Source organism: Pelecanus crispus, chromosome 7, assembly GCF_030463565.1.
Source record: "Pelecanus crispus isolate bPelCri1 chromosome 7, bPelCri1.pri, whole genome shotgun sequence".
Taxonomy (NCBI): Eukaryota; Metazoa; Chordata; class Aves; order Pelecaniformes; family Pelecanidae; genus Pelecanus; species Pelecanus crispus.
Window position 1 is genome coordinate 28,369,979 of NC_134649.1, and position 22,928 is coordinate 28,392,906.

A 22,928-nucleotide genomic window follows, 5' to 3' on the forward strand; every position below is an offset into this window, starting at 1 on the left:
TGTTCACAGGAAAGGATTTTAAGCACTTGAGAACTGGTTAAGGCTGGGTACTCCTTTTGAATCACGCCTAATTTTCAAAGAGGTCCTACTCCATAGCCAAAAAGTGACAAAAATCACTGCTTTTGGAAAGCTCAGTCATTTGAACCAGTTTAACATTCACTCACGTCTCTACCACAGACAACAACTTGAGAAATACATACCGATACCACAGAGACACCGCATCGACAGAGGTGAAAAAGCCTGAGCCAACAGGAAGGTGATCAATGTGTAAGCACGGTAGTTTCATTAATTTGGCGTGACTGCTCACTCGTTCACAAGCGTTTACTTGTCAAACTGGATTCTACCACGCTGTCGTTTTGCTCACGTTAAAAAGGAACCAGAAAGTAGTTAGGAAGTTAGAAACCAACTTGGAGCTCGGGCTTGGCGCTCACCCTTTCCTGCTGAACACAGGGAGCGGGGTGGCACCCGCCTGCTTCGCCCGGCGAACCCCGCAGGGCCGGGGGCCCGCAGGCAGCGGAGGCCGCTTGGCCGCCGCCAGAAGCGGCCCCCCTTGAAGGGGAAGCTTCACACTGCGCGGCGGGCCGGTGGGGAAAGAGACCCCGCCACCCTCTCCGCCCCCGGACACCGCCCCGCCCCGCCCCGCCCGCGGGCGCCGAGGCCGAGCGGGGCGGGCTGCGAGGCGGGGCGGGGGCGCAGCCGGCGCGGCGGCCGCCCCGGGGGCAGGATGGTCGGGGAGCGCGGCCGGCGCGGCGGGGCAGGCGGGCGCGATGGAGCCGCCTGAGGGCTGGGACCCGTACGGGCGGCCGGCCCGGCGGACGCAGTGGCTGGTGAGCGCCCTGGCCTACCACTACGGGCTGGACCGCGGCGTGGAGAACGAGATCGTCGTCCTGGCCACCGGCCTGGACCAGTACCTGCAGGAGATCTTCCACCACCTGGACTGCGCCGGGGCGGGCAGGATCCCTGGCGAGGACTTCCGGACGCTCTGCCAGGTGCTGGGGCTGGAGGAGGCGGCGGAGGCGGCGGCCGACCCCGAGGAGTGCGCGGGGCTGTGGGAGGGCCTCTCCGCCGAGCTCACCTTCCGCCAGTTCCACGCCCGCCTCTGCGGCTACTTCAGCACCAAGGCGGGCAGCGCGCCGCGCCGCGCCGTGCCGCGCCTGCCGCTGGGCCGGGAGAGCGAGCACATCGAGACGCAGATCCGCCTGCGCAGCCCCCGCCGCCGCCGCAGGGAGCCGGCCGGGGCCGGGGCCGGGGCCGGCGCGGCGGGGCGGCCCGGCGGCGGCGCGGGGGAGGCGGCGGCGGGGCGGCGGCGGCCGGCGGGGCCCTGCTCGCGGGAGTGCTACGAGGAGATCGTGGCGCTGGAGCAGGCCGAGGACCGCATCGCCAAGCTGGAGGAGGAGAACGGCAGCCTGCGGGAGCTGGTGGAGGACATGCGGGCCGCCCTGCAGAGCAGCGACGCCCGCTGCCTGGCCCTGCAGGTGGGTGCGCTGCCCGGCGCGGCTGGCTCGCCCGGCGAGCGGCCGGCATCGCCCCTCGGCTTCTGCACGGGCCTTCAAAGCCCCCCTCCGGCTCGTGGCTGCGGCTTCCGTCGCCCCTGATGGAAGTGTAGTTTAGGAAAGATGCTGCTCTCGGGAAATCCAGTGTTAATAGCCTCTCCGGCCCCAGACTGATTTGGAAAAGGCGTACGGCACTGCTAAAATTGTAGCGTCAGTTTAACAGGCCTAAATGTGTAACGCTGCTTTTTCTACTGCACATGCAGGCAGTGGTAGGCCAGTTAGGCACCGTTGCGGGTTTTTTTCCAAAAAAAAAAGAACTTTTGGCTTCTTACCTGCACAAGCACATGCAAGTACTCAGTCATAAATGTGGAAACATTCTAACGTCAGAAACATTAGAAGTGTGTTTTCTTCAGAGGGTGCTCATGAGAGTTCAGAGTTAGAGCCAGTTCTGCAAACGGGCTGATGAATAGGCTCTGGCTCCTCCACAGAGCCCCATTAATTCTGCGGCTGTTTTCCGTTTCTGCTGTATTGGTCAAGCAAAACACAAACGTACGTAACAGCAGTTAAATTGCTCTGGCATGAAATAGCATAGAGCAGGCAAAGCACTGAAGGGCTGAGTTCACCGGCTGTTCTGGTGGGCCTGGTCAGGTTGGATTTAATACTAACACAGCGCTCAAAGAACTCTGCTCCATGCGTGACACTTCCATTTGGCATTAGCTGGCTGTCCCTCTTCGCCACATCCAGCCTGGCAGGTGAGAGCCACTTTTACCATTTTCATTTGAAAAGCGAAAGGAAGTCGGAAGGAAACACAAAGTCACCAACCAGTCAGAGGCCCCAGAAAGAATCAGGAGGAGGACAAAGTTTAGAAGTCCAGAACACCACCAGCTGCCCTCTGTTCACTTCTACTGAACATGACTTAAAAAACAACTGGAAATATTTTTTTCAGAATACTACTTGCCTTTTGAGGACAGACTAATGACATTAAAGCTACACAGAAACCTGTGAAAGAACCTAATTTTCCACTTTAATGAGTAGTTTTAAAATTAAACTTAGATACATATTTAAAAACTACTTTTCAGAGATGGTTTCCTTGTCTCTGTATTTCACAAAGGTAGGTAGCTTTTTAGTTGCTGATCAACTATATGCCATGAAAAAAAACCCAACAAAAAGCAATCCAGCTGTTTTCAGTCTTGATTAAAGTGTCAGTTGCTTTAAAAACGCATTAATTTATCCCTGCTTTCTGCGCCTGTTCATTATAGGTAGGACTGCGGAAAAGCCATGCTAACCGTAAGGAAGATGGGTCCTGTTTTGTAGGGAGTAAGAGACAGTTAACACAGAACCACTCCCAGACCAAGTGCCTTCAAAGTGTCCTGAAGGAAGTGGAAATCATCCGGAGCTCCAGGGATGGGCAAATTGAAGAAGCAATTAGGTTCAATCAAGAGTTGGAAAAAGAGCTGAAGAGCTCTCAGGAAGCTCTGGTCAATCTGGAAGACTGCAACCGTAATCTGAAGAGAGAACAAGCGGAAATGAGGAAGAAGGTTGAAGAGGCAAGACACGCCGTCCTTAACAGTCTTGGCAAAGTGAAGGAGCTAGAAGTGAAAGCTAACGAAGTGCCACATCTGCAAATGTACATTCAGCAGCTAGAATCGGAACTGCAGCACTATAGGTAAGTTTGAGTCTGTCAAAAATGCCTATAAAATCACAGTGTTTTGTGGTTGTAGCTTATTAAATGTCTCCAAATACATCTTCTAAAGTGTAGCCAGAGGGAAATTAGAAGCTACTTATCAATTTTCTTGGTAGGGATCCGTAACAGAACTGGGCCCGTTCAGTGGGAGGTAGGCCAAAATAAGGATGCTTGATCTACAGAGAGCTGCAGTTACTCCTCAGGCACACAGCAACAGGACGCAGCGTAGTAATATTTCAAGAAAGCCTCAAAAGAAATTGCTGACAGTCCATCAAAATCCATTTCCAACACACTTATTTTTTCACCTTAACTAACTAATATCAATTCAGACATTTCTTGCTAGTTAAGTCACACATACAAAGCCAGCTGTAATCAGATGTCTGATACTCCATTTCTTATGAAAGCCGTTCGACTTGTCATATGAATTGGAGAAAAACACACAAGGCCAACTTCTGGCCAGCAGTTTGAAACTCTTCTGTGACTTTATTACTTCTTCACTGACAGAATGTGTAATACTCCAGAAGAGAAAAGTTAAAACACTTTCCTAAAATCACACAATAATACAGTGCGAGTCTCAAACAAAAAATACATCATCCCACTAAACCCCGCTTTTGTAATAGCATAAATAAATATGTTTCCAAAACTCAGAAAGTTGGGCACAAATTTAATAGCTCACTGCCTTTGTTACCTTTTCTCTCAGACAAAACTTGGAGTCCTTGATGGTTACTAAGTGCCAGGCAATTCTGACCAAGTTTCAAGCTGACCTATGGAATTAAATGTTGTTTATATTTTTACTGATGCAAAGTAAAGATAATATTTAATATTTTTTTAACTGTACTAAAACTAGTATTTTAATATATTGTCTATTCTGAACTCCTTGTCTCTTCCTAAACTTATACTTCCTCTGTTTGCTTATAAGAAGAATTCATAGGGAGTTATTTGTAGCATCATAGCTATTGTACTGTTTTATGAAGTGAGGAAATCCTAAAAATAATCATTTTATCCGGTGTCTTTCTGTAAGCATTGTGTACGTTAATACCTGTGTGGTTGCAGAAGATAAAAGAATTTGTTTAAACATCTATAAGATTTTAAAAACACTGTGAGGGCACACAATGTCCAAGATGATTGTCATTTACAGGGGTATCTGCATGAGTGATACAACTCTTAGTGCTGAGATACATCACACTACTTGCCTAGTCTATCAAGTTCTCCCTGGCATGAGCACCAAAGACTTCAGATTAAGTTCTTGTCCTTGGAATTGCTTTTCCAAAGTATGATGAAGCATAAAAAAAATCACCTTTAAGCAGGTAGAGATGAACTAGTTAAAGACAATAAGAAATGTCAGCTGGGCCTTGCACAGCAGGAACTTTTATGGGTTACATCAAAACAAATAGTGTGAATTTAAAAACGTAAATTATATGTTCTTTGTAAGACAATCTTCATCAGTAGTATTTATTTTAAAATTGCATGCTAGTTTAAAGTGAGTGTAAAGCTCAGGAATAGTGCTGCACTGACCATTACACCGCTTTTTTAGCCCCATGGCAGATTTAGCACAGGACCAGGCCAGCTTCCACATGCAACACCCTTTAATGGGTCTTGATTCTATGCTAGCCATAAAGCACTTCCATCTCCCTGTCCATGTAATACGGCTGTTGGCTTAAACTGTTTAACAGCACAGCTGTTCAATGATGATTGTGACTTGCATGCCTGCGGTCGTATTCCACAGTTCCACAGTGTATGGAGTACTATAATTCCACATATTCCACAGTGTGGCAGAGATGCCCAAACTGGCAGAAAATTGCTAAGTTAAGCAGTGCAGAGCTCTGTGTTACTGTGATGAAAGAGCTTATCGCCAGCATGGCTGTCTGTACCCTGTGCAGCCATTGGCATCATAGCTTGTCCCACTCACTTTACTTGTTTACACTTGTGCTACAGATGGCAGAAACTCCTTCTGCTTATAGAGAATAATCTTACCCTGTTGTGCAGAAGTCCAAAACCCACGGGCATAGTTTTGGTGAGGTGCTAGGAAGTACATGTTGAGCGAAAGATGATGAGTTGGCCAGGCATAGGGAGGGACAGCTGCTATGTCCTGAAAGTTTCTCAGTCAATTGGCAAATGTAATGTTATTTAAGTTTACTTGTAATGTTATTTAAGTCAGTATGTATTTAAGTTAATACTCCAGTGAGCAGTTTTCTCCATTTCCAAGTACCACAGCAAGTTTATAAGTATGTAAGCAGGATCTACGTTTGGCAAGAATTAATGCTGCATGGTAGCAGTGAAAAGAAACGGGCGGGGATTTGAGTATACTGCAGAAAGCATTCAAGGTTGCAGATTTGTCTCCCGAGAATTCAACTTAACTAGCTTGGTATGACCACTATTTTACTTCAGCCAAAGTCTAATTTCTTCCAGACAGGATTGCATTCAAGAATGAGGCCGCTCTATGAGTTTTTCACACTGCTCCTATCTATACTTTGGCATTTCTAAAGTAAAGAAGAAACTGCTTTCTTCTTTTAGGTTTGGATTTTCAAAGCTCTTTAAGCATCTAAATCCCACTTCTAGACCTTCACCAACTTGCTATCAGTTGTGCCTAGAATCACAACAATTATCATAGAATGCTTTGGGTTGGAAGGGACCTTTAGAGGTCATCTAGCCCAACCCCCCTGCAGTGAGCAGGGACAGCTTTAACTACATCAGGTTGCTCAGAGCCCCGTCCAACCTGACCTTGAATGTTTCTAGGGATGGGGCCTCCACTACCTCCCTGGGCAACCCGGTCCAGTGCTTCACCACCCTCATTGTAAAAAATTCCTTCCTTATATATAGTCTAAATGTATTCTTCTTTAGTTTAAAACCATTACTCCTTGTCCTGTCACAACAGGCCTTGCTAAAAAGATTGTCCCCATCCTTCCTATAGGCCCCCTTTAAGTACTGAAAGGCCACAATAAGGTCTCCCTGGAGCCTTCTCTTCTCCAGGCTGAACAACCCCAACTCTTTCAGCCTGTCCTCATAGGAGAGGTGCTCCAGCCCTCGGATCATTTTTGTGGCCCTCCGCTGGACCTGCTCCAACATCTTGTGCTGAGGACTCCAGAGCTGGACGCAGTACTCCAGGTGAGGTCTCACCAGAGCAGAGTAGAGGGGCAGAATCACCTCCCTCGACCTGCTGGCCATGTTTCTTTTGATGCAGCCCAGGATGCGGTTGGCTTTCTGGGCTGCAAGCGCACAGTGTTGGCTCATGTCCAGCTTTTCATTTGCCAGTACCCCCAAGTCCTTCTTGGCAGGGCTGCTCTCAATCTCTTCATCCCCCAGCCTGTATTGATATCGGGGGTTGCCCTGACATAGGTGCAGGACCTCGCACTTGGCCTTGTTGAACCTCTCCAGCTTGTCCAGGTCCCTTTGGAAGACCTCTCATCCTTCTAGTGTGTCAACTGCACCACTCAGCTTGGTGTCGTTGCAAACTTGCTGAGGGTGCACTCAATCCCACTGTCTCTGTCATTGATGAAGATGTTAAATTATAATCCCTAACTCAGGACACAACATAGTTTGCTTCTATTCAGGAAAGCATGTAAGTACCTGCAAGTGATTAAAGGTTTTCCTGAATTGGGGTGCCCAATTACAATTGCCTTTTCTGCCCACAGATTGATATTCCTGCAAATTGAATGCAAAATGTTGCTATCAACATCTCTGGTAAATGTTTGGTAACTGAAGTTTATATGACTTGAACATGAACTTTTTCTGAGTACACAGGTTCCTGTCTCAGGGTTTAAAATGTCCATATCACGTTACTAGATTCCAAAGCCAGCCTAGCTGACCAAATAGTTTATAGATACTTCTTTGTCTCGAGGTGCATGCGCTATTCTTCCTACACTGGATGCATGTGTCAGGTTTTGGTTCCCTACTTTCTCCACTATTAGAAATTCGTACTATTTTTTATTCCCTGTCAATTTAATGAGTCAGCTCAGATACTTTAAAGGTAAATTTCAAGAAATTCCTTACTGAAAAGCATGAGTTAAATTCATTTCAGAGGAATACGACATGTCACAATAAATTGTGTACTTTATCATTGCTATTATGTCAAAAATGCATAATTCACAATGTCAGTATATGGAAGAGTTTAGGAAGTTATGCAAGCCCCATTTTTTATGCAGTGCTGCCCAGAGAGTTATTCTCATTTCGTACTGGTGCACTTGATTTCATTTTCCCAGGTATAGGACTTTTCATTTGTTATTAGTGAAGCTCAGCTTTGTGATTTTTGGACTACTCTTCCAGTTTCTCAAGATGATATTGGGGCTAATCTCCGAATTGCTGTTGTTCCCTCCCATCTTGGTGTCAATTGCACATTCGTAATTTCATTTCAAAAGTTGGAAGCCTAAATGAACATACTGGATAGGTCCCAGGACAGATTCTGGTGACCTCCACTTTATATGCTCTGAGACCGTATCATTAACAGCTATTCCTTAAACTAATTTTTTCAGTAAGTTTTGCTCCAGTCCTAGGTGACACCATCCACATATTCTAATATAGTCCTGTGATTTATAAGTATTGTTCATAAGAATGCCACATGTAAAAAATGTTACTACAATAAAAATGTCACATCTACTGCTTCTCTTTATCCATTCAGCCATTTTCCATGTCAGAGAAGGAAATTAGATGTGAATTGTTCTTGCCAAATATAAGCTGTCTCTGTTTTCTATACTACATTGTAGGTGGCTTAGAAATTGATTACTTAATAAAGTTTACAGATTTTTTTCTTTTTAGTAGCACTGGAGGGAATGACAGAATTTAACAATGATTTTTTTGATCCCCCTGTAACAAATAAAAAGAAAGATCATTTATAATTGAAATAGACTTCGTAATGGAGATGTTCACAGAGGTTTTATGTTGCTATGTTAGGCAGCAGCAGAGTAATTACATAGGTCAGTGGAAGGGGTCATAAAATACCAAAAATGCTTCCCATATGCATGGTCTGTCTCCCAGATTACTTAATTATCCATCAGCACTTATACGTGTTAATGAGTAGGAATCCTTTTTACATGGAATGCAGAGACGCTCATTTCATCCCCCCATATTCTCTTATAAATATGGAGGTGGAGGCCTACCATAATTTCCCCCATTTATTCCTTTCAAAAAGCCACTAGTGTTATTTTTTCTAAAAAGTTGTGCTTTAGGTTATCCTATATCAGAAGTAGTTCAATTTTTCTTTTCTTTTAGGAGGCAGTGTCCTGATCTTTTCAATAATTTCTCAGGTTATCATTTACTCTGTAAAATATAAAAAGATGGACCAAACCAATACCCAAATCAATAACCTAAGAGCAGGAGAGGAATATGGAAATATTGCTAACTGATACAAAGTCAAGTCTGTTAGGTGAAGAAACAAAAGCCCTAGAAAGGAAACACTAATCCACAAAAGAAGGTGTATATAGTAGGTTATTTCCAATCTGAATGATAGTACATGTTTATATTTAGGCATTCTAGAACTGTTCTTCTATTTAAAAAATCAGACATTAAATAAAGCAAATCTGGACAACTTTCTGCTTGTCTAGTGTCATCAATATCAACTACTTGCTGGTTGTAAGGTGAAGTGCATCTTGGCAATTTATTTCAGATGGCATAAAATTTTGATGGAGACTGTGGGTGTGTATGTGCTGGACTACACGAAAGACTGGATAGAACTGCAGATGATAAGTATGTCCTTGGACAAGAGCAACAGCAGGCAGGGAGCAGTGACTGATGGCAGTCAGTAAGAATGACAGGGAACTGAGCTCATGGAGGGTAAAATAAAATGTTACTTTGCAGAGTCTCATTGCTCTGGATGAACAGATGTCATCGTATTTTATTTTCTAATTCTGCTGTGCCTGATATTTTCTTCTACTTGAGACTGTAAGAAGTTATATATTACATAGAAGTCTGCCCAAAACCACAGAACTTTAAGTTCTTCAGGAAGTTAACAGTAACAGGTGAATATGATCCCATCATATGAAGCTTAGACTACTTGCACATCTCTAGTCATAGGATAATCATGAGCTAAGCAAGCAAATCAGATTAGTACTCATTTGAAACACTGTAAAGGAACATTTTGATTTCACAGAAAGGGATAATGGAAGGTATTGTTATATAGGGTAGAGAGAACTGTACAGAGCAATTTAAATACATTAACTTGACATTGAAGAAAATGTATAGCATCTCTTTCTATGCAAGGGCTAGTTTTAATTCAAATGCAATTAAGATTCTTTCAGTTCTTTTTAACATTAATAATGCTTGCTTCCCATAATAATAGCAAAAACCTTTACTTCAAATCCATTCAAATTAATGCAAGTGCATTTATCCACAAGGATGCTTGTACTTAGGTGCTAATTCTGATGTTGGAAATGTACCCAGTCCTCCGGCCTGTGTCAGTGCTGGACTCTTAGTTACATAGGGTTTATTCTTATGAGACTTTCCCTGGTTTCTCACCAGGTCATCCTTTTCATCTGGCTTGCCGTATTTGCTGTGTTGGGAGTAAATCACTATGAGCACAATAGCAATGCCAAGCATATGGACACTGCCCATTCACTGGGGTGGACGTGCTTTCACCGTGTCCCAGGCTTCTTTCCACAGCTCTGCAGAGGCACCATTTGTTGAACCTGCTGTAGCTGTCACGTAGCAGACCCCATCGCACCTACCTTCCTGGGGATGGAGAGATTAAAGCGTACTACAAGCCCTGCCGTAGTCAGCAGTAACAAAAAGCTAGTTCAAGCCAAAGGAGTTAGTTTTGTCATCTCATACACAGTATGATACATGGAGCTGCCTTTTAAAGCTGTCTCCTGACCTTCTGTGCATATTTTATAGAATCATGCTAACCCCTCCTATACCAGAGATTATTTTTTCCCCAGAAGGTGTGCAGTCATTGTTTCTGCAGCTACTCTCCCTTGAATTAGTGCCTGAAAATTCAGCCAGCAGCTTGGTGGACCCCCACAGTGACAGCCATGCACTTCTCTCTCTCCCTCATCTGACTGCCCTGACAAGCTGCATCACAAGTCTCTGGCTTTATAGTCTTTCCCCAAGAAAATGGACACCTTTTAGTGCCCAAACTTTCTAGGTGATGCAACATATTATCTATCTTGTCTTATGCCAGCAAAAATCAAAGATTAATTTCATACACAAAGATAACTTTAATTTAAAAAAAAAAACCTACTCCCCCCCACCCCTTTCAAATAATTTCGTAAATCTGGACTTCCTATTAGAGACTACGCCACTTTGAAAGCACGCCTCCCAGAACAAAGTCACTTTCTCGCTGTCATTGCAAGAATCAAAATCAAACAGAAATGGTCCTAGCTCATAAATAGCCCTCAGTTGCAACTCTCTGGATTACTTGGGTGAGCTCCTTCCGGTACAGCACCTTTCTATATCTAATATTAGCAGTATGCCACTTTCTGCCATAAAGGCTTCCTAGGTACCTTCTGCCTGGTGGGCCTAGCTGGCCAGTGACATATGACATCACCGCTGTATACTGCTGTCATGCTCAATTTATAGACTTTAGAATTGCACTAACCTTGATATCATCCATCTGACAGATCCTGACACTTCAGATCCCACTACATGCAGATACAGGCACAGAAAACTCAGTGCATTGAGGTTATTCTGGGAATGGAGTTACCAGCTTGACAAGACTGGGATCTATGCATCTCTCTTGACCTAAAAGCCAACTAGCATCAGCATAGGAGAGCTACATAAAAAGAACAATTATTTATCACCAAGAAAAATGCATCTGTAAGCCAAGAGTTTGTAGCCCCCTGTCACAGAGTGTTACAGCTCATTATGAACCGCACTGGGGAGCCAGGAGGACCATTACATGTTGCCTACACAGTCATGCACTTGGCCTCTCATTTGTTTCTTAAGCAAACCTGACAAGTTTGTAGCTGCTTCTATGCAAAACAGCACCTGCAGGAAAGGATGCTTGCTGGAGCACTCCAGTTTTCCCCACCTCACTAAAAGGTTGCTGTATGACCAGGTCCCACTGTGCTGCTCTCTGCTTGTACACTCATGTGATCAGACCTGTTGAATTCATTAGCAGCATTCCTTTGCTTATAGGAGTAACAAGAACATAACTGGGCAATAAATCTTTTACTGAATGGAAGTTTGCCAAATCTCCCTAATAGATGCTTTGAAGAGCCAGCAGTATTTTAAAAATTTACTTTTTCTTCAGGTCAGTTTTGTAAGACAAAGTAGTAACCTGTGGCTTAAACTTGGGGCTTCTATGTTTACCTCCCTGGATGTCAAAGACATTGGCAAAAATCTGAAGTAAAAACACCAGGGGTGAGATCCTGAGAGGACCATTGACAAGTGCTTCAGTCGGGCACTTAAACACACATATAAAGTATTCCACTCCACTGAGCCGCTCCAGAGATAAAATTAAAACAAATCAACCAACTGTATCTCAAGTGGGTTTATCACATGTTATTTTTGCTGTCAATTCACGTAAGTTACTTTGAAAATCAAACACTCCTAATCATCTACACTCAGGCACAAGCAGAGAATTCTGCATTCTGTTAAGCTTTTTATTCTGCTGGAGAAGTAAAAAGGGAAGAAATTTTATATTTTCTTCATAAAACTTGAAAATTACTTCATGAAAAGGAGGAGAGGAGGAGTTCTACTAAAGCAATAAGAAGTAATTATTTACTCTCTGCTCCTCATCTCACTTTCCTTCATGATACAAAATAGACAAGGTAGTTTGTAAGATAGATGCTGACAACACAAGTTTTTAAACAGATTGAACTAATTTGTTCTGCTAAAACAGTCTGCTCTTAGAATATGGAAGGATTAATGACCTGCAGGGGAGAAGGCCTTATCTCTTGAATACATCCCAAAACTGACAATGATATGACAAGATGAGTAAAGTCACCCTAGAATAATCCAAGGGAAATTTGTGTATGTTATGCTTAAAAAACAAAACTCAACAAAAAGCCTAATTTATGCACCAGAAAAAAATCATGGAATCATGAAATCTGGAAATGCTAGAGGGACCAGCCCACTCAACCCTGTCCTTTGATTTGCAAGAAGTATGTTCTATTTCAGCAGCTGTCTTTAACCAGTTGTTTGTTAGTTAGCCACCCAGAGGAAGAAATTAATCTAGCCTTTTAATAGATGCACATGTAACTATTCTATTTCATCATTAACTTTCAAAAAGCTCCTCTATGTAATATAAATACTAAGTTATCTGGAGACCCGGGGAAATACCTAGAAAGTAAAATCAGTTGACTCCATGACTTCACTGGGAACTTGCCATAATACAAATCCACAGCCAACCTAAGTGCTTAAATCCCATCCTTAGGATAGCACAGGCAAGATCAAAAGATTTTAAATACCATCACATTACTTAGGATGCTGCCATGGGTACTTGCATAGAGGTGTATGGTCAATCTGTATTTAAAACTGCCTAGAGTCAAAGCAGGTTGGGGGATGAGCTAATAAATGTCACTGATGTTAGGAAATACAATATAGGCAACTTCTGTATTTTCAATAACACAGGATTGTTATTTAGCTGTACTGCAAACTGTTCTGTTTACCCATGTTCTCACCATAGTCAGAATTCCTGTTGAATCTTTGGCCATGTTTACTGTACTGTTCTCTTCCCTTCATTCTCCAGTGCATTTTTTCAACTTTATCAGCATCTTGTCTGCCTGCTTAGCAGAATGATTAAAATCCAGACTGATATTCGCCTCTCTAATGCTTGGCTTACGGTATTCTATGTACTCAGCATATTTTCTTATATTTGCCAGATTTGCCTGGCAATCTGAATCTCAACTATTCAGAACTGTAGCCACTGAAACAACCTAAGAAAAACTGCAATCACAACCTAAGAAAAATGCTGCTTTTAAATTAAAGAAAAGCTAGAAGAGAATGCCCTGCACTATACATAAAACTTTGATTAAATACACCTTATCTTAAAGCTTGACATTCTGAGATTACTCCAAACTGGAAACTCAAACACAGACTGAGGTTTTGCGGGGGAGGGGGGAAGAGGGGAAGAAGAAGAGCAGGAGGATCAGCTGGTCAAAGTATTTGCTTTAAGTCCATTATAGAGAAATTTCCACAATTCCAGATGTGGAACCTATCTGTGTGCTCAAGTGAAGCAACCTGAAAGTTGTAAGATATATCAAGAGACTGGCTTGAGCTGTTATTTACAGAGATCATTATCTATGAAAAAAGGAATTTTTATACATTTCTATAGCTTTTTATAATGCCCATCTGAAAATCTGACAAATTCTGATAAAAATGAATAGATATGTGTGTCCTTAAAGGATCACAAAGTTGCAGCTCAACTTCAAAGACTGAAAACATAAAGCACGGAATGAAGCTTGATTGTTATTACAGATATCTGTATCACAGGATGCTAACTGTATTCTGTTCGCCAATGCCATTTCACATAGGAAGGTATGAAAAAAGAAAAGTGTTTGGACAATGTCAAATGTAAGCTTTAAGCATGACACATCTTTAGAAATTTACTTCTGTATAACAAGTAACTTCAGCCTACACAGCATCGTTCTTAAAACCACTAGAAAAACAAGGTGTAGAGGCTGTGATTGACTCTGTGTTGCGGTCCCTCCTTGTTTGCCGAAAAACATGTTCTTGGAAGAGCTCCTGAGCTTGAGGCAGTAATTGCCATCACATTGCACATCATCCATTTCAAGAAAAGAGGTGCCAAGTGTTAGGAATCAGATTACAGTGGAGAGACCCCAAACCTTTCAATAAGCCAACAGAATAAAATCAGGCACTGTGCTTTGTTTTGTGAAGTCTCTTTTCACAGCAGAATGTTTCAGGGAAGGTTCATGATGTCACATTAATCATAACACTGAAAAATCTGGTATTCACAGCACATCTGCTCTGCTTTTATTCTCTGTACTTGACCCCATCACGTGTCCTTGGCATTAGTTCACATAACACAAAAGTATCTGGAACTGCCTACGGTGACGTCAGCCAAGTTTAAAGCAGAATGCTGTCAGGTTCAAGCTGAGTTCCGAGTATAGTATTTTCACACTCCTGTAGCTGGTAGGTCTAAATAGCACTCTGCTTAGCAGAAAATTACACAAACAGAAATATGAGCAATCAAAGCAAAGCTGATGCTTATGAAAATTGCAGAAAAGTAGGTTATCCTACCCATCTCTGCGTCAGCAAATATCCGAAGGTGGGATTTCCAACAGTATGTGTGAAACTGGGGACACACCTGTATTTTGTGGTGCATCCATGTGTGTCTCCCAGTGAGCCCGCTCTGGAGCTGAGGGCAGTGTAGCTGCATCAGCATAACATCCTGAGCACCCCACGTCCGAGAGCCGCAGAGCTGCACAGCACAAACACCAGCTCTTTGGAATTAATTCAAGTGATTTTACACTGCACAATATAGGCATACCCTTAAAAGCACAGATCTCAGATACTCTCTACTGCAGAACAAAGAGACATCAAGGGGGCTGCTTATAGTGGTTTAGTTTGGTGGCCTGACAGATCTGGCATGAATGAGGTAAACAGATGGACCACTCTCACTTACAGTGACTGCTCTGATTTAATTTAGACCCAGGCAAACTACTGAGGCTGAGAAGCTCACCCCCCAAAAATATAGTTTGGAAACAGTTTAAACTAGTTACATATTTAGGTTATACTAAGCAAGATTTCACATGGACAAAAATAAAAGGAAAAGCAGAAAAATTGTGGTCTTTTGTTTGGATGTTTTCTTGCTGGAGTGTTTTGATTTTTTTCGTCTCTGAATGACTTTAAATCAGTGTAGCTAAATCAAATTTCAAAATACCATTTTAAGACATAAAAAAAGAAATTAAACCCAAATGAAATACTTCATGTTGAAGAGGCAATTTCCTTAGATGCAAAACACTTTTTCCTCAGATTCCTAATTCAACCGAACAAAAAAAATTTGAGCAGCTATAAGCAAAAGTTAGGGGAGAAGCTGGTCGTTAGTCTGAAAGATCTGTGTTTCCATTAATGAATGTATATAGCTCTGCTTAATTTCCAATACTATCGACAGTTCCCATGGACAATTCCTTTAGCAGAAGAAAAAGAATAAGAAAACCAAAGCAAGAACGCTCTTAGCTTATATTGTCAGAAAGACTGTATCTCCATGCTGCTGGAGCCTTGGCTGTGATGTGACTGGTTTTGCAGAAGGAGAAGTCTTCTGGCTGTGAAATATGAACACCACTGGCAGGATATTCCTGGGTGAATGCACTGACTTTGAATGAAAGACCTTTCAGTGTAGCCAGGGGGTTGGTATCTTTCCAAAAAGTTATGATTTATCTCTATACAGCAGAATTATATACTAGGTCTATTTTTGTGCTGTCAATCTTACACTTGCTACTTTTTGTCCCCTGCTGTTGTTATCTACCTGCTTTGCTCTCTTTGGCTTGGGGTTTTGTTCATCATGGTTTACAGTTTATGAATGATGCTTCAAATGCATTTAAAAATAGGAAACTTTAAAAAGTAAATAAAGCTAAACCTTTTAAGGTAAATACTATGCAGTATATGAATGATCTAAGCTCTGAATTCACATCAAATAATAGCATCATAGAATCATTTAGGTTGGAAAAGACCTTTAAGATCATCCAGTCCAACCATTAACCTTACACTACCAAGTCCACCACTAAACCAATTAAGGGTAGAGTAATCATGATTGAAGATCTAATCATGATTAAAGATCTAATACCCTGAGAGTTTTGAGGTGTTTAGACCTGTACTTTTATATAAGTCAGAGAAACTGACAATCCCTAAGGCTTGGCACTTGTGAAGTACTAAAAGTCATTTATACTTAAATTGCAGTTCTTGAACCTTATCCGTTAAGGCTCTGCTTCTGCAAACAGCACTGTCTTGCATCAAACAAATCTTTTCTGCTAGTTAGGATACAGGTGACATAGTTTAAATTACCTCTTTATTAAACGATGTTCTTTTTAGAACAGAAGATTATTAATGCTGGCAAGGTAGCAATTATTTCTTCCAAGTAAAGTGAGTTTTCTGTGGCAGGCTCCCATGGACTAGCTAAATTAATGGAGCTCTGTTTCATGAACAAGCATGACGCACAGTACAGAAGTCACCAGGAAGTAATTGATGCTTTGCTGCCTTGTGTACTCAAGTCAAAACTTTAATTCTATTAATCTGCATTTACCTGTCATGATATAGAGGAAGCAAACAGAAAATAACCCCTAAACAAAGCAATGACTCCATAGGCAGAGCCCACAAAAGACACACACAGCCCTCCAGTTTATCTAGTCAGTCCTTGGAAGGCAAAGCTGAACCAGCAATTTCTTCCCTTCATGTGGCTCTATAAAGAAAGAAAAGGCCATGGTGAACAGGAGCGGGGAAAGAAAGAGCAGTTCTGCTCATTACCGTGAAAAAGGAGCTGTCAAAGCATCACTTTCTTTCATCCTTCCTCCCTTGCCAGCCTTTTTTTGACCCAGGGAACAGAAGCTTAAATCAAACAGTCAGAATGAATGATGAAACTGCATAGTTTGTACAAAACAAAACAAGAGGCTGTTGAGAGCAGTAAAAGGGGGGCCCATCCGCAGGCAGCAGCCAACACTCAGCTGTCGGTTTCCTTGATTTCATTACGACAGAGGCTGGTGCTTGAACAGCCATGGTGGGAAGACAGACCCCCTTCCTTTTACATCTATAAACAGAGCCTGTAAGGTTCCTGCGTGCATAAAATGAACTGTAATGCGTGGATATTTCTCTTTGGTCAAAGGGAACAGGATTAGTAGGATGACCAGCGTCACAACGATCTGAACTGTCACCAGTCAGGCTTCAGAAAGAGTCAGAGTACTGGTTCAAAATAAAGTTTTAATACTGGCAACAGGAATGACTAATTTTAATTAAGTTCTATGTTGGAGGGAGAATGGTGGTAACAGCTCACAGTAGGTGAGATGAATGTGAACTGGGAGAGCTGTTGAAATACGGAAAGAAAACCATGTACTGTATTGTTTTTAAAAGCTTATGAATTATCCATCAGTTCAATATGCAGAGGCTTCAGTTCACTTTCAGGTATTTATTACTTTTCGTGAAGTTAAGCAAACTATTGCTTTTGAATGTTTGTTTTGTGTTTTAACCAAGCTTAAAATAAAACAACTTTTCAAAGACAAAAACCCTCCTGGGAACGTACACTTCTTTGACCATGCTTATGAAAACAACAGATTTTTTCCATCACTTACTAAATAGAACTGTAAAACTATGATCTGGCCCAGAATATAATACACAAAGTGCCAGGTCAGAGGTGAGAGCTATAAAACAGGTGTAAAAAGTTTATGTGGCTTAGACTGTGTATCCTTAAGTTTAAAGGGCTTTTTTCCCCTCAATTAAACAAATGCATACTGCATACCTCATTAATGTACTTAGTGGATGATATGCATTATAGATTTTATATTTTAAAAAGGTTAATTTGTGTTAAAAGAAAGGGTACCCTGTCGTACGTTAAAAAACATGATATATCAAGATGCTTCTATCATTAAAAATGCTGCAGAAGATACCATACTTCAGAGGTGAGTCTGAATTAATCCCTGGAATTAAAAGCAATAAAGTTCCACCTCACTAATTTGATTCGCATCTAACTAAAAGTGCGTTTGAATCACAAAGCTTAAATTTGGATCAGAATATCCACTATCTGAGGGGAGGCTGGGTACATAACTTCAATTTTATCCTAACCATGATTGGTAGTCTACCTTGGTTAGGTACTTGAAAACATGTTTTGTTTGGTCTGTAGTTTAGTTAGAAAAATATGCTTTATGTATCACATGGTGAGGAAAGCTACTATAATGTGATTATAATTTGATTTTTAGAGAAAATAATAATGAAAATAAAAAATTTTTAAAATGACTCAATTATTCAAGATGTTAGAAACAAGGACTGACTGTGAAGAATTGCAGAATGATCTTAGGATACCGAGTGACTAGATGATGGCAGGTGATACCTAGCATGTTAATGAAAACTGATGCACTTGGGGGGGGGGGGGGGGGGGGTCAGAAAACCAAACAAGCAATAGTTCCAACTTCAGTGGAACAGATAGAATGATAGACTCTGAGTTTATTATAACTGCTCAGGAATGATATCTTTGACCTTTATAACTCTATGGATGTATCTGTTGAGTTGCTGAGTTGCAGTAAGGAAAAAAAATACAATATTAAAATCTGTTAGGAAAGCAAAAGAGAACAAAACAAAGGAAACAGTTATGCACATTCATCGAGCACCTGTATCAGAAAAAGGAAATTATGATCCTTCCACCTAAACCAGAATAAAACTGGAAAAGACATAGAAAAGGCAACAAGCGTGAAAAAAAGGAATGGAAACTACTTTGGCCACTTGCAGATGTTGAAAAGAGATAGCTGAGGAAAGGTGTGAAACAGGTCTATAAAATTTTCGTCGAGATCAAGATGATGAATAGGGAAGAACTGTTCAGTCTCTTTCAATGCAAGAATTATGAGTCATCACATGAAAGCAGGAGGCAGGTTCAAAGCAGACAAAAAAAAAAGTGGTTCTTACCCAGCAGGTAAAGCAAGCTGTGGAATACCTTCCTGTAAGATGCTTAGCTTGATGAAAGGCTACATGGATTAAGAAAGCAACTAAAATACTGATTTAAATAAAAAAAAACCAAAACAAAACAAGACCCCTTAGCAGGTATTACATAGAAAAGTGACATCTCTACCTGAGTCACCAAGCAAATCTACACACATATTGCAGAAAGAAAGGCTAGGGAAGGACTAAGGATGCAATAGGGTATGTGCATATCAGGGGAAATGTATATGTAAATATTCTCTTTGAACATTTAATAGACAAAGTGATGAAACATAGTTTGATTTCAGGAGGTGTCATCACCTTGTCTTCATCTGCAGGAATCCTAGGTTATTGCTCTGAGAATCGAGCTTATCTCATGCGCCTACAATTTAATAGGACCCATGCTCTAAGCTTAGCCCTGACTCAGACTTAAGACCGTAGCTTTGGAAGAATCATTCATGTTTTTCCTTCACAGCAGATTCCCCATCTAAAAAATAAGATTATAATAGCCACAGAAGTAGGCAGCTATTACCCACATTAGTTAATGGTTCTATAATTACCTTTAAAATATGAAAAGATGAACTACAAGCTTACAGATGCTGTTTAATTCTTTGTGCATCTGAATGAGAGGTGGGTGCTACAAAATATCACTGATACCCAGAGATTAGCAGGATTTAAAATGGATCAACTATTACTCTGGTAAGAAGAATTTCTGAGTTACAGTGAAAAATACTAGCTAGAATTTTGGAAAAAAATCTCTGAATCCTCTATTTCAGCATGAGAGCCAAACTCTGACTCTCAGCTTCAGATGAAGCTTTCCCCTGTTAACAATGAATCACAGGATTTCTTGCACACTTCTCATAAGCATCTGCTTGTGGGACATAATGAGTAGGAGGCAGGATTAGATAGCTGAGTCGTCCAACCAAAATCTACTATGACAAAACCCTGCACAAGTCCCTGCCTTTAGGTCATGCTTTCACATTCTAGACTCTGCTTGACAGATGCCTATTGTCCAGTCTCAAATCACTTAATTAATTCCCATTCAAATCACAGAAGTTCCCTGCTGAGTTGGAAACCAGCGGACACTATTCAATGTAGATGTCAGTTTTTGTGTAAGAGACAGCCATACCAATATTGCAAAGATCCTTTTTATCCACTCATGCCTACAGCAAAATTTAATCTGAAAAGCTAGGCTTAGAGTTTCTGACATGCTGGCACAGCAAGTATTTTCCTACATAATTGAAAAAGATCATTTGTAAGAGTGTTGGCCCAGTGGTTACCAACACAGGCTGAGATCTGGGGGCAAGCAGAGCATTTTCAAAATACTGTATGCTTATCAGAAATAAAATACGTACTTTAACACTTACATTTATTTGGCCTTCATGCTGTTTGCAGCTGTCTGTCATGGACATATGCTGGGTATTTCTCTGTTCACATTTTCTCACTTCACCCCAAGCTGCTTGGTATGTGCATATATATGCAATATTAAAGATTCTGTTCAATAACTTAGAGCTGTGTGATAGCTTACATTCACCATGCATATGCAAGTGCCTCACCTATATCTGCCTATAAATGCATGTCTAACTTGGTTTCTCACACTGTTTCAGGGCTGTCAGGGAGAGAAAATGGTGTTCTATAACCCTGGAAAGAGGGATTTTTCTCATTTCTAGTCCAGGTAGTCCTGAGATAGAAATACAACATTTTATCTCATGTTCTAAAACATATCAATGGGGAATCCTCTTTTCCTTTAAAACCCCTACAAGGGTATAAGAATAGCCTGACTATGCAAATGGAAGAGAATCAGACTGAGATAGCTGTCCTGTAAAACACATCGCTTGGGTAGATTACATGAAACAAATTGTTAAATATATGGCACACATTCAGACCACTTGCATTATTCAAGTTCAATGCATTATTCAATGTTCAAAAACATTATTATGTTTTAAATGGTACGATGAGAAAGTAATTTTGCGTAATAGGTCTTACTACTTTGTTCTGTGCAAATGTGGCCAAGGACTTATGTATTTTTTGAACTCTGACATTAATGTTTGTTATTTCAGAAATCTATTATTATAGAGGCTTCTGTGTACTTGCCAAAGTACATAAAAGATATAAAATACAGGCTGCATCCTGAATATTTTAGTCCTAGATAAATGTATATGTGATAAAGGAGCATGATGAAATTACCTGCTTAGACCGTTAAGAAAAATCTCATTTAAAATCTGTTCACATCAATGTATGTCTTGGAGAAGACTGCGTGCTATGAATTCTAGAGAACTCCATCATGAATATCAAATACAGACAATTTAGAAAGCGAACAATAATTTAGAAGAGTTACACTTGGACTAGATGATCACTGTAGGTTCTTTCCAACTGAACTATTCTATTCTATTCTACAAGGAGAAGTCATCAGTTTTATAAACACTGCATTGTAGTTTCCCCCTTCAGGAAATTTAATTTTTAAAAATAACCCATGTTTTATCAGATTACAAAGTTGCACGTCTAATTCCCACGAAGTTTTCTGTTATGGATTGTTTTATGCTTTTAACTTAGGGAACTTTTTTCCATTGTTATAGGTGCTCTGCTGGCAAATAAGTATAAACACATAATATCATATGCAGCTCTACTAAAACTTATATATGCTTTTTGGTAGGTTTTATACATGATGCTAAAAATCGACCTCTAGAGCACTTCTCAGTTGGCCACAGACCCACAGGGAAAAGAAGCATTTAATTCAAATAATCTAAATTTGGATTCCAGAGTCATTACTCAGGAAATCATAGAATCATTTAGGTTGGAAAAGACCTTTAAGATCATCCAGTCCAACCATTAACCTAACATTACCAATGAACCCATGCACTAGATGAGATAGGTTTGATGGTAGTTTGAGATCTGTACTGGCATTACACTTGAACTTTGTAAGATTTTATTTTGTTTTATACATCTTGTATAAGAAAAGTCAAATATGTTGCCTCAAAATGACATTACTTTGATTTCAACATTTCTTATACAGGGTTAGAGAATCTCTTAGAGAACACCAGTTTGGAGAGGTGCTAATCATCCCCAGGTCCTGCTGATACTTGCAGTCCACTGACAGTAGAAAGAATGAGTAAATCTCACCTCTGTCAGCCATATCAGCCATATGAAGTGAGGCAATCCAAACTGTTCCGGCAGAAGATGTAGTTGCTAGAGACAGTACAATCATTGTGCTTATTATTTTAAAATAAATAAACAAAACATAAAAATTGTAAAGAATGACAGGCACTGAATCTTTGGGAGATTTTTAAGGAGTAGAAAGTTAATATCTTTCAAGCTGGCATCTCATGAATGTGTTAAGAATTTTCAACATACGTTTTCTTCTGTAACAACGTAGTGACATGAGAAGTCAGTAACAAGAGCAGCACTGAACAGGGCAACACCATAACTATAGTGCAAAATCCGTTTTTCCTCATAGAAACCAAAAAAACCTGTCAACTAATCCCACCCTTGGAAAAAACGCTATTCTGCAAGCAAAACTTTGTCTGCTCAGATGTAGTCTTTACAATTCATATGGGACCATAGCAATAGACAGAGCTTGGAAATAGTAAACATTCTTTCTTTCTTAAACGAGACCTTTGGGGCCTTCCAATGCACTGTATATAAGCATAGTCTGGTTTTATTATACTGCAAGAAGTGGAGATGTTCTGTCTACTCAGCATGGTCAGCTGTGTCTGCTGCTGTGGAGTCTTAAAGTAATAGGCTCTAACCCAAGCCAGGCTCATTTTTCAGCATGCAAAGAGAGCCAACATTGAGAGAAAATGGGCACTCCACACAATTTAACCATGACGATTCATTCTCAATTGGGAGGAATAACACTGTCAAAATTAAAGATATGGTTCTGTGAAATTGTGAAACTGTTTAAATACTCAGATAATCTTTTACATGTCTATAAGGATAAGCTTTTATATGTCCGTTAACACACCCCAGAAGTCCATATGCACCCTCTGTGTGTGGAAATTTCAAAATGCGGATTATTGGAACCTGGGAACAGATTGCTCTAGACTTCCTCTGTGCCTGTGTTTCTTTTTGAAGCATCCACTATAGCTCCCTGTCAGAGACAGACCAGTGGACAAGATGAAACTCTAAGCATAGTATGGTTGTTCCTAAGTTTTGTCTTCTTATATCCATTTAAAGATCAATACATTCTTGTAAGACTTACATTTTGTTTGGATTTCTGTAACTTGTTATTATATGAAATGGTGATG

The 22,928-nt window shown here is 40.9% G+C and overlaps 1 protein-coding gene across 1 annotated transcript in view; it reads left to right on the forward strand.

The window, feature by feature from the left end:
* The first annotated feature begins 767 nt into the window (after positions 1-767).
* The window catches only part of EFCC1 (EF-hand and coiled-coil domain containing 1), a 52,730-nt gene continuing 30,569 nt past the window's right edge, over positions 768-22,928 (forward strand). Inside the window, exons 1-2 of the mRNA XM_075714523.1 lie at positions 768-1,475; positions 2,753-3,159. Coding sequence (XP_075570638.1) covers positions 768-1,475; positions 2,753-3,159 — 1,115 coding nt within the window. The remainder of the gene's footprint in view (positions 1,476-2,752; positions 3,160-22,928) is intronic.